The 9,972-nt window shown below is 41.8% G+C and overlaps 3 protein-coding genes across 7 annotated transcripts; 1 reads left to right on the top strand and 2 right to left on the bottom strand.

The window, feature by feature from the left end:
• Window positions 1–532: 532 nt before the first annotated feature.
• Window positions 533–2,377, bottom strand: LOC125222426 (uncharacterized). Of its 5 annotated transcripts, none has more exons than XM_048125024.2 (3): window positions 1,859–2,207; window positions 1,354–1,503; window positions 533–1,071 (listed from the first exon to the last, which is right to left on the bottom strand). In XM_048125024.2, exons 2-3 carry the CDS (start codon window positions 1,374–1,376, stop codon window positions 636–638), a joined length of 459 nt encoding a protein of 152 aa, XP_047980981.1. In that variant the 5' UTR covers window positions 1,377–1,503; window positions 1,859–2,207; the 3' UTR covers window positions 533–635. The 5 variants fall into 5 exon arrangements, 2 of the variants coding, with proteins under 2 accessions (XP_047980981.1, XP_047980978.1); XM_048125021.2 differs by having other exon boundaries at window positions 1,354–1,444; window positions 1,859–2,206; XR_016136156.1 differs by adding an exon at window positions 2,249–2,377 and having other exon boundaries at window positions 931–1,503; window positions 1,859–2,161.
• LOC125222425 (sodium/proton antiporter 1-like) lies at window positions 2,346–6,400 on the top strand. The gene is made up of 10 exons (XM_048125019.2): window positions 2,346–2,618; window positions 2,806–2,979; window positions 3,064–3,192; window positions 3,535–3,711; window positions 3,874–3,980; window positions 4,586–4,706; window positions 5,197–5,258; window positions 5,373–5,675; window positions 5,774–6,068; window positions 6,143–6,400. The coding sequence occupies exons 1-10, from the start codon at window positions 2,346–2,348 to the stop codon at window positions 6,260–6,262; spliced, it is 1,761 nt and encodes a 586-aa protein (XP_047980976.1). The 3' UTR covers window positions 6,263–6,400.
• Window positions 6,401–6,599: 199 nt separating this feature from the next.
• Window positions 6,600–9,680, bottom strand: LOC125222424 (D-3-phosphoglycerate dehydrogenase 1, chloroplastic-like). Its single transcript, XM_048125018.2, has 5 exons — window positions 9,078–9,680; window positions 8,230–8,606; window positions 8,040–8,150; window positions 7,853–7,948; window positions 6,600–7,452 (listed from the first exon to the last, which is right to left on the bottom strand). The coding sequence occupies exons 1-5, from the start codon at window positions 9,610–9,612 to the stop codon at window positions 6,781–6,783; spliced, it is 1,791 nt and encodes a 596-aa protein (XP_047980975.1). The 5' UTR covers window positions 9,613–9,680; the 3' UTR covers window positions 6,600–6,780.
• Between the last annotated feature and the right edge of the window lie 292 nt (window positions 9,681–9,972).

Raw genomic sequence — 9,972 nt, 5'->3', positions numbered from 1 at the left:
AAACCATGGAAAGGTGAAGGCTGTGTGGTAGTCAAGATTGCCTTGATCTCCCTCTTCGACAGCGACTTGTAATCAGTCTTGTCAGTCGGGGATCTGATGAAACATTCCAACCTAGCCCCCAACTTAAACCTGCAATCGAGGACTGCATTGCGCAGGTCAAACAAATCCTCCATCGACTTGATGGAGCTGCGAGGCATGTATGCCCCAGTCGCATTCGCACACACCTTCTCTGGTAAGCCAACACCCACAGCTCAAACCTTCTTAAATAATTTGTCAAATTAGTGACAGTTTTATCAGGCTGCCGGAAATTCTCAGTCCACATTTGGGAACAAACTGCCACACCGTCCTCCTTCATCAAGGTGGCCGGGTCATTCGGAGAAAGAGTTAAATTGTTGCTTTGTTAAAAAAAAATTGATAACGGGATCTATCCCTTAGTTATGTAAAATTTAAAATTTCTAATTATGAAATTTTTTTAGTTATGTACTTTTAGTTGTTTAATGAAATTATTAATAAATAGTAACAAACACAGACAAACCAACAAAATGAAATCAATATACGATAAATGATGGAAAGATACAAAACCAATCACACGACAATACAAAAAAATAGAGAGATGTGCATATTGATTATATATCTTATCTGGCAGATTGAGTTTCATTAAGTAAGAAATTGGAGATATTGAAAGATGGGGGCATGAAGAGCTTCTGCCTCTCCCACCGGCCGATGTCGTTGCGGTAGAGAGAAGGGTGCCTGTCGATGCTCCAGAAGCACTTGGTGCATCTGGATCGCACCGTGTACACCCAGAAGAAGCCCTGGCTGCCCGGGTGGATGTACATGTAGCACCACCGCATCGGGAAGGCCACGTGCGTGAAGCTGAACCGGTACGTGCTGTTTGGGGGCAGCTCGTACAGGGAGTCCCCCTTCTGCGTCATCTGGCACATGAACCACACAGGGCTCTCCCCATCGTTAGCCAGCGTTATTTCCACCTCCGGGAACATGGTTGCTCCCGCCCCCGGGATCGCCGTGCAGAGGATCATCGCCACCACAACCAATGCTGCAGCCGAGGCCACCCTGGTGTATCCCGTGGTGGCCATAACATGCAAGGGATGGGGGAGGGATCAGATACTGGTTTTTTGGGAGGAGGAAATAAGTATAGACTTATTGATTGTCTCTACTATATGGAAAAACTGAAGGGCTTCCCCTGTTTTTCCCTTTTTGTGTGGCTGAGACACATTATATAATTTTTAGAATGTGTGTTATGAGAATAAAACAGACAGAGGATTCACAACATCCACCAGATTAACTAGTTGCATTATAAATTAGGCATCATTTTCAGGAATGAAATAGACAAACCTGATTAACTCTCTGATGCACATTGGAAGATGGAGATTCCTTTAAGAACTCCCACCAAAACTGTGATAGCCAAGGTTATGTTGGCAAAATTCTGGAGGATAAATAGATGACAATGTCATAACTCAAGAAAAGCCTCGACTACGCAGAGATCTGTGATTTTCGAAGAAGAAGATGGTGAAAAGATGTTTTGGGTCAGAAGAAAAGTTCTCCATCTATCTAATGGTAATGCTTCACAAGATGAGACACGGGAATGATATTAAGATATCAATGGTGTAGAAGCATTGCTCACTATCTGAACCTAAAAACATAGTATATCACAGTACATAAATACCGAGGCCAAGGGAACATTTTGGTTCTTACTCATCAGAACTTTTATCTTAATGCCACCTACATGGTGTCAAATTTGGGATTCTCTTATTCATCTCTATTTAACTACATTTGAATCTAATAGGTAGTACTACATTTTAAACATCTTCACCATCAAAGCAAGATGAAGTAGTCATACCTCGAGGAGCCCTTTTTCCCTCTAAAATCGGAAGCAAAGCCAACCATTGCCAGCTTTGCTTACATCTAATTGCAACTGATTTTCAAGTGTTTCTCGGTAAAACTGATTGTCAATCACTGAAAAAGAAGGATTAACAATCACCATAGCTCAAAATCAGTTTATTCATACTAGCTGATTCGAAAAATTGATCCAGCAGCAAACGCGAACGCCGTCCATAATTAATCAAGGGCGAAACGCCTGGCGTAGCGGATCTCCTACTCCAGCGATTAGAGGTATTGTAAGTGTGGCTTCGAGAATTGTGGTCTGAGATGAAGAAAATTTGGCATTGGTATCGGAAGTGAGAAATGGAGAAGATATAATAAAAGAGGTAGAGAAAACCACGCGTCTTACATAAATTTATTCAGAACACGCTTTTAGCTGAAAATGTCCTCTTCTACCGACTTAGAATAGCAAAAACCTCTCTCTCTAAACTCTAAACCATACATCCATGATTTCACTCCACTCACTCTCAGCTTCTTCAACTTCCAATCCGTTTACTGCCAAAAACGCCGATGCAGTGATGTCGAGTGTTGTTGTTCCTCATCCTCTTAAAATAAAGCTCTGTTGTACTTCATCTCATAAATACCTGCGCCCGTCTTCGTTTTGTAGAGGAGTGAGCTCAAGGTTGTTTTTGCGCAGGAATGAACTTCTTCTAGCGCGGGCCGAACACAAGGCCCGACAAGAATCCTCTTCTACTTCGTCGACTAGCCCCCAGCTCCAGGTCTTCTTCATCTTTTAATCTCACAACTTAATTTGACTGATTAGGTTATCCTGGATGCGTTCTCGTTCTCGGTTGCATTTTCATATATTTTGTATGCAAATTGATTGATTTTGTAATTAGTTGTGATAGGTTTCTGGTGAGATATTTGTGAGTGTGAGTTTGATTGTGATCTGAATTTACAATATAGGACTCAAATCCACCTGGAACATGTGACCCTTTATGTTCTATTGACGATACAAGTTCTGAAGAATTTGAAGCTAGTTACCAACCAAAGACAGATTTGGTGAAAGCTCTTGCAGTTCTGGCAGCTGCTGGAACAGGAGCTCTGGCCATAAATCATTCGTGGGTTGCAGCGAACCAGGTTCACACACATCTGCGTGAAATCCTGAAATGCTTAAGAAATTTTTTGAATATCCTTTGTAACATAAACTTAGTTGTTGACCAGGATCTTGCAATGGCGTTGTTGTTTGGAATCGGGTATGCTGGAATAATATTTGAGGAATCTCTTGCTTTCAACAAAAGTGGAGTTGGACTTTTGATGGCTGTTAGCTTGTGGGTTGTAAGGAGTATTGGGGTAAGGTGTAGGCTTCATTCTCCTAATACTTTTCACTCTGCTGTGAATGTTATAATCTGTTGTTATCTCATGATTTTTAATCAGTCTCTCTGCATCTCTACTCTTAAAACTATTTATGTTTATGTGATGTCTATAGATGGCGGGGGGGGGGGGGGGACCTTTCAGTTATACCAAGTTTCCTACTCCTAGAAACTATCTTAGACCCTTAATCAGTCAATTCCAATTGTTTAGTGTATTGTCTGGGTCTGGGATTGTTTAGTGTATTGTCTGGGTCTGGGTTTCATTCAACCAGTATATCTATGTTTCTGGAAGTCAGCAAATTCAAGATGAATTTTTTTGCAGGCCCCATCAACTGAGATAGCTGTTTCACAGTTGTCTCAAGCATCTGCTGATGTCAGTGAAATAGTGTTTTTCTTGCTTGGTGCAATGACCATTGTGGAGATAGTTGATGCTCATCAAGGGTTCAAGCTGGTCACAGATAACATCACAACTCGCAAGCCAAGAACTCTACTTTGGGTGGTAAATGATCTCTAAGCCTTTTCTTTTATCACCGCTAAAAAGCAAGTTGGTCTCCTTATCAAGTAAAGATCTTGATCCTTTTCTTTTCAATTTGTGAAAAATATGCAATGCATCTTTGTTTTCCTTCACTGCCTCTTTGACTGATTGTTATAAATAATCCAGGTGGGTTTTGTTACATTTTTCCTCAGCTCAGTCCTCGACAACTTGACATCCACTATTGTCATGGTTTCATTGTTGAGAAAGTTGGTGCCACCTTCAGAATATCGGAAGTAGGTGCCTCATACCCACTATTGTCCCTTCTTATGCAGATAAGAATACTCAAGCATTTTGTCTGACGAATTCATTTTAAAGAATTTGGTTAATCTTGATCTCTTTAGAGAGAGACACTAGGCAAGTGCTTATAGTATTACCAATTTTGCATTCTAAATATGATAAATATGAGGTCTTCACGGACAGCCTGCAAGAACTTTGTTCTGGTCATTCTTTTTTAATCAGCTTCTGCCAAAAAAATATCCTCAAACTATGATTAAGTTTTCCATAACATATGTTATCCACTCCTGGCCATACATGAATGTGCTGTATTCTATCCTAGGAGCATAAGAGAACACATGATTGATTCTTTTGTATTTTTTATTTAACTCTAAGGTGTCACATTCTATACACTTCATAAGTTGTCAAGCATTTGAAGGATCTCCTGTTACAGGAGATGTGAACTTGTAAACTTTGTTTCCTTAGTTCTATATTTTACGAGAAAGAATTTAAATGTCTGAAGCGACTGGGTTACTGGGTACGTGCATTGACAGGAAAGAATGGGAGATCTTATTTAAGCATGTGTTTACCGTTTAGGCATGTATTGATAATTGCTGATTGGCAGGCTTCTGGGTGGGGTAGTTGTTATAGCAGCAAATGCTGGTGGAGCATGGACACCAATTGGTGATGTTACCACCACCATGCTCTGGATACACGGTCAAATATCCACATTGCAGACAATGAAGGTTCTCTACTATGACCTCTTATTCTTTCTGTTATAGTCAATATATTAGTATTTTATTGGACTGCAAATTTTATTGGAAAACAAAGTCATGATGTACCATCCTTTTTTGTTTTTTTTGGTCATGGCTGTGTCTTTGAAGTTGCTTTGTGTAGAATAATGAAACAAACATGTTCCCTCCAACTAAGAAGTTTAAATTGACAATTAGAAAAATACAGATTGCATCTACAGTAAGATGGAAAAAATTGGCCTGAGGTGGTTAAATAGGTATATGACCAATATACTTTTGTGCTACAAACAACAAACAGAAAATGTACTCTGCACTGCATTTTAGTTGATAACTAATATTTAGCTGTTTATTGTTTTAAGAAGTGGTTAGTAGTTTGTTCTTTATTTCTATTGTTCTATATTTTCTCTTCTTTCCCATTTCTTTTCTATCACTTACCTTTTTGTGTTTTGACACGAAATTTTTTATATTCTTTCTTTGGCCACAGGGCTTAGTAATTCCATCGCTGGTTTCACTGACTGTCCCTCTGGCTCTTTTGTCCCTCACTAGGTACTACCTCTGGCTTCCCGAGAGTTTAATGCCACCAGATATAAATGTATAATATTGTTGGCAACTAAAGTTTCTTAAACAAGAAATGACATTTTTTATTTTTATTTCATCCAGTGAAGTTAATGGGAAAGGACAGAACACCGCGGATGTTTTGGCATCAGAACAGATGGCTCCTCGAGGCAAACTTGTTTTCTCTGTTGGAATTGGTGCTCTGTTATTTGTCCCAGTTTTCAAAGCACTCACCGGGCTGCCTCCTTTTATGGGAATGCTGTTTGGACTGGGAGTTCTTTGGATCCTCACCGATGCTATTCACTATGGTGAATCTGAGAGACAGCGCTTGAAAGTACCACAGGCTTTATCAAGAATCGACACTCAAGGAGCTCTTTTCTTCCTTGGTATCCTCCTATCAGTTAGCAGGTAACTCCTATTTCTCGGTCAAAGATATCATCTTGTTTTTGTGAAAACCTTTTCTACGCCTATCATGAGATATATTAGCAACTAATTTTAGTTCACAGCCTTGAGGCAGCAGGTATTCTGCGGGAATTGGCAAACTACCTCGACTCCCACATACCAAATGTTGAACTGATTGCAAGTTCAATTGGAGTTGTATCTGCGATCATTGACAATGTCCCACTGGTCGCTGCAACAATGGGAATGTATGATCTCTCTTCGTTTCCACAAGATTCAGAGTTTTGGCAGCTAGTAGCATATTGCGCTGGCACAGGTGGATCCATGTTGGTTATCGGCTCCGCTGCTGGTGTTGCATACATGGGGATGGAGAAAGTCGACTTCTTTTGGTACCTCCGGAAGGTATATCCTGTTATGCAAGTTATATGCTGCCTATAACAACATGAAGTTTCCTGATTCTCTTATCATGTTTGCAGATAAGTGGCTTCGCTTTTGCTGGTTATGCTGCCGGTATTGCTGCATATTTGGCAGTCCATAATCTTGACATTTCGCTTCCGACAACTCTAGCTCAGGTTCCTTTCCTTTCCGGTTCATAGCTGAAACAAGTGTCCTAGTGTCGAACACAAAGGCAGCTCTTGGTATGAAATATGTACCAATGTTTTTGTTACACACAATAAAGGGTGATTCATCAAGCCCTGGCAGTTTTGAATGAACTGGTGATGGATTTGTCACAATCTCTAGATTCTTGGCAGTATAGGAAGATTGCACAATTGCTTTCCATATGTTCAATTTAGAACAAATTGTAAACATGATTGATTGGCTAAGGTTAGTATCTAACTAAGAGCTAACTACTGTCTCCACGGACCAACAAAAAGACTCATGTTCATTTGTGTGAATGGTGCATTAATGTAGTAATTGGAGAACAAGCTTGCAGGATCAAATCAAAGCAATAAATTAGCAAAACTTGCTAACAAAATTTTCTTACATAACAATTTCACTAGGAGAGTACTCCTAGCAACAAAATTTGATGAGATAACCACTGCCAAAACTGGGTAGTTGGATTATTCAATACCTAAAGCTGAAGCTGCTGAAATAGACATCCAAAATTGGAGTTTTAAAGCTTTAGGTAGACAAACTCCTCAACGGCTGAGATTTCACCAATCCTCTTCAACGACTGCTTGCTTGGCTCTTCGTCTACTCCGATGGCCATCACAGCTTGCTTCCTCGGGGCTATCCTTCCGACGGTCATGAAGCTCACGTTCACATTCTCCTGTCCTAGAATGCTACCCACTTTCCCAATCATCCCTGGCTGATCAACTTGCCTGCACAGAATCAGACTGCCTTCCAAGCTCACATCCACTTCGAACGACCCCACCTTTGTCAGATGTGGAATTCCATCCTTGACTCGTCCTTCCACTGTGACCTCACCGGCATCGGATATGGCACTGGCAAATTTCGAATCAACGTTGGCAATCTGGACTTGGACCGACTCGAGTGGGCTTTCAGGTGAACCGTCCAGGATGATACGTTCCTCAGTTATGCGGAGGCCCCTCTGTTTGGCCGTGAAATCAGCATTCACCAAATTCACGAAGACGCTTGAGATGGGCTCTATCAGACCCTTAATGATCATAGCACGGAGCAGCCGTGTGTCTAGATCATCTGGAGCCCTAGCGGACGCATATGTAACTTTCACAGTTTTCACACCACTCCCGCCTGCAACTAGTTGGACAGCAAGCCTGCCAAGCTTCTCAGCAAGGGCAACATAGGGCTTCAGCTCGGTGAGAACCTGCATTCAAGGAAATCATACAACAAAACCTTCAGCAACTTATGATTTCCTTAACAAAATATGAGGGCAGTTTGATTACTAGAGACATGAAGAGTTAATCAGAAGATATTATTGGATTATAAAGTTCAAGGGCTATGGCAGAGGATGAAAGAAACAAAAAGGTATACTCGGATTGACAGTTCCCTCTTTGTTAGAAATAAGTACCTATGCGTACACAATAAGGCAAAAAAGTTTACTTTTGATCTCAAACTTGACACTAGTAATAGAAAGATTGAGCTCAAAAATTTAATTCCAAAAAACATGTCACCAAGAAATACATATACAATATCCGATTCAGGCTATAGTTTGCTTTCATAATTGGGGGATGCAAGGCACCTATGACTAACAATTTTTTTAGTACCTGAGCAGGAACCATGGGTGCATTGACAGCAGTTGCCGCAAGTTCCCCCTTCAACGCCCCTACCACAGCTTCAGCAATTTCAATAGCAACTCCTTCCTGAAAGTAAATTCGTGCAAAAATTATAAACAGAAACAAGCAGAAACAGCGATTGAGATGAAAACTAAGCTTTGAGAAGTGTCCAACAAACCTGAGCTTCCATCGTGCTGGCACCAAGATGTGGTGTAGCAATCACATTTTCATGCTGTACCAACTTGCTATCCTTGGGCGGTGGCTCGACTGTGAAGACATCCAGTGCTGCCTGGAAAGAGAGACGAAAATCAACAAGTGCTTCTTACAAGGTAATAGGTATCAACCAATTACTTATAGCTAATTCATACCTGTGCTACAATTCCAGCATCAATGGCCCTCACCAATGCTTCTTCATCAATCACACCTCCACGAGCAACATTGATGATTCTAACACCCTTTTTCATCTTCGCAAAATTTTCATCATTGAGAATTTTCGATGTAGCAGCGGTGAGTGGCATGTGAAGTGAAATGAAATCAGCCGTTGAAATAGCCTCGTCAAAGCTCACAAGCTCCACGCCTATTGCCCGAGCACGGTCAGCTGGGGCATAGGGGTCGTGCGCAATGACATGCATACCGAGCCCCTTTGCACGCCTAGCAACTTCTGATCCAACCTTACCGAAACCCATCACTGCCAGCGTCTTACCAACAAGAGACACACCAACGTATTTGTTCCTCTCCCATTTACCTAGATAGATTACAACACAATAACTTAGAGCAAGTCGACAATAATCAACACCCAAAAAGCTCATAATGAAAACAAACTCTTCAAAATTCATCTCCCATCGTACATCCAAAATCACGATGCATCCGTCCTAATAAAATACTAATGTAATTAAAAACCCCTAATTGGGAATTGATTAACCTAATTGCAATAAAATAATGCACTTTTTCACCCGCTCAAAAGAAAAGAGAATGAAAATACTTTTACTAAAGACCTAATTGAATCAGTCTCCAAAATACAGAGATTATAATATCCAGCAAAAGATCCATAGAAGAGAAAGCAAGTTGAACATTCGCTAGAAGAAATCCAGAATTCGCCAAAGGAATTCAAAGCAAAATCAACCTAATTCAACTAAGCGGAATGTTGGAATTGAAATCCAATTGAATCAAACAACAAAACACAAATCATGCTGAGACGTTTCAATCAATGACTAACCAGCTTTCACAGACGCGTCGGCTTGAGCAACATTCCTAGCCATGGCGGTGAGCAGCGCTATGCCGTGCTCCGCAGCGGCGACGGTGTTGGCAGTGGGCGCATTCACCACGAGGCAGCCGTGCTCGGTCGCCGCGGCCAGATCCACGTTATCGATCCCGACGCCGGCCCTGCCGACGACCTTGAGCCTCCCGGCGGAGGACTCGAAGACGTCGCGGTTGACCTTGGTCCCGCTCCTGACGATGAGCGCGTCGCAGAGCGAGATCTTGGTGCAGAGCTCCTCGGGGCTGAGGTTGTAGGAGCAATCGACGTTGGCGAACTCCTTGAGGAGGCTCAGGCCGGCCTCGCCGAGCTTCTCCGAGACGAGGATCGTCGGCTTCGCGTCCATGGAGAGGACGACGAAGCGGCGGGGCTGGTCGCGGCGGAGGGAGAGGCTGCTGAGGCCGAAGGCGGAGTGGAGGGGGCGGTGGCGCAGGCGAGAGGCGGCGGTGGAGGGCGACGAGAGCTTGAGGGATGTCGACGAAGCTGACGTCGCCATTTTCAGAAACGGTGGTGGTGGGTGCTAAAATGCGCTGGGAGCGTAGGGAGAGGGAGTGCGGCTTTTTGGAGAGTGGAGTCAGGGGGTTTATATTGGGGTTTTGGCACTGTGGGTAAAATGGGAAATTTACATATTTTCAATATCAATTCAATTTCCATTTGTTTATCTCCGTGAACAGAATTAAATACTCCTAAGTAGTAAAGCTTTTTATTGTTAAAGGGATTTAAAATATGAAATTAGTTAAAACAAAAAAAAATAAGAAATTTAGAACGAATGGATAAACTTCATTTATTATTGTTTACCTTATTTGTTTTGAGGTTATAAAAAATTCGACAGGTTGTATAAATTTCAGATAACCTA

The sequence above is a fragment of the Salvia hispanica genome, chromosome 1 (genome assembly GCF_029641045.1).
Source record: "Salvia hispanica isolate PSC_SH4W2 chromosome 1, Shi_PSC_v1, whole genome shotgun sequence".
Lineage (NCBI taxonomy): Eukaryota > Viridiplantae > Streptophyta > Magnoliopsida > Lamiales > Lamiaceae > Salvia > Salvia hispanica.
This window is presented reverse-complemented; position numbering and strand designations above follow the sequence as displayed.

Bases quoted from the DNA above. Each gene is read 5' to 3' on its own strand.
- LOC125222424 (XM_048125018.2), bottom strand. From the start codon at position 9,612: ATGGCGACGTCAGCTTCGTCGACATCCCTCAAGCTCTCGTCGCCCTCC. The intron at 8,607-9,077 runs GTTAGTCATTGA...TAATCTATCTAG, and splicing joins CGACGCGTCTGTGAAAGCTG to GTAAATGGGAGAGGAACAAA. The intron at 7,949-8,039 runs GTTTGTTGGACA...ATTTACTTTCAG, and splicing joins CCAGCACGATGGAAGCTCAG to GAAGGAGTTGCTATTGAAAT.
- LOC125222425 (XM_048125019.2), top strand. From the start codon at position 2,346: ATGATTTCACTCCACTCACTCTCAGCTTCTTCAACTTCCAATCCGTTT. The intron at 3,193-3,534 runs GTAAGGTGTAGG...ATTTTTTTGCAG, and splicing joins GGGTTGTAAGGAGTATTGGG to GCCCCATCAACTGAGATAGC. The intron at 3,981-4,585 runs GTAGGTGCCTCA...GCTGATTGGCAG, and splicing joins CCACCTTCAGAATATCGGAA to GCTTCTGGGTGGGGTAGTTG.
- LOC125222426 (XM_048125024.2), bottom strand. From the start codon at position 1,376: ATGTGCATCAGAGAGTTAATCAG. The intron at 1,072-1,353 runs GTTTGTCTATTT...GGGATACACCAG, and splicing joins TGCATCAGAGAGTTAATCAG to GGTGGCCTCGGCTGCAGCAT.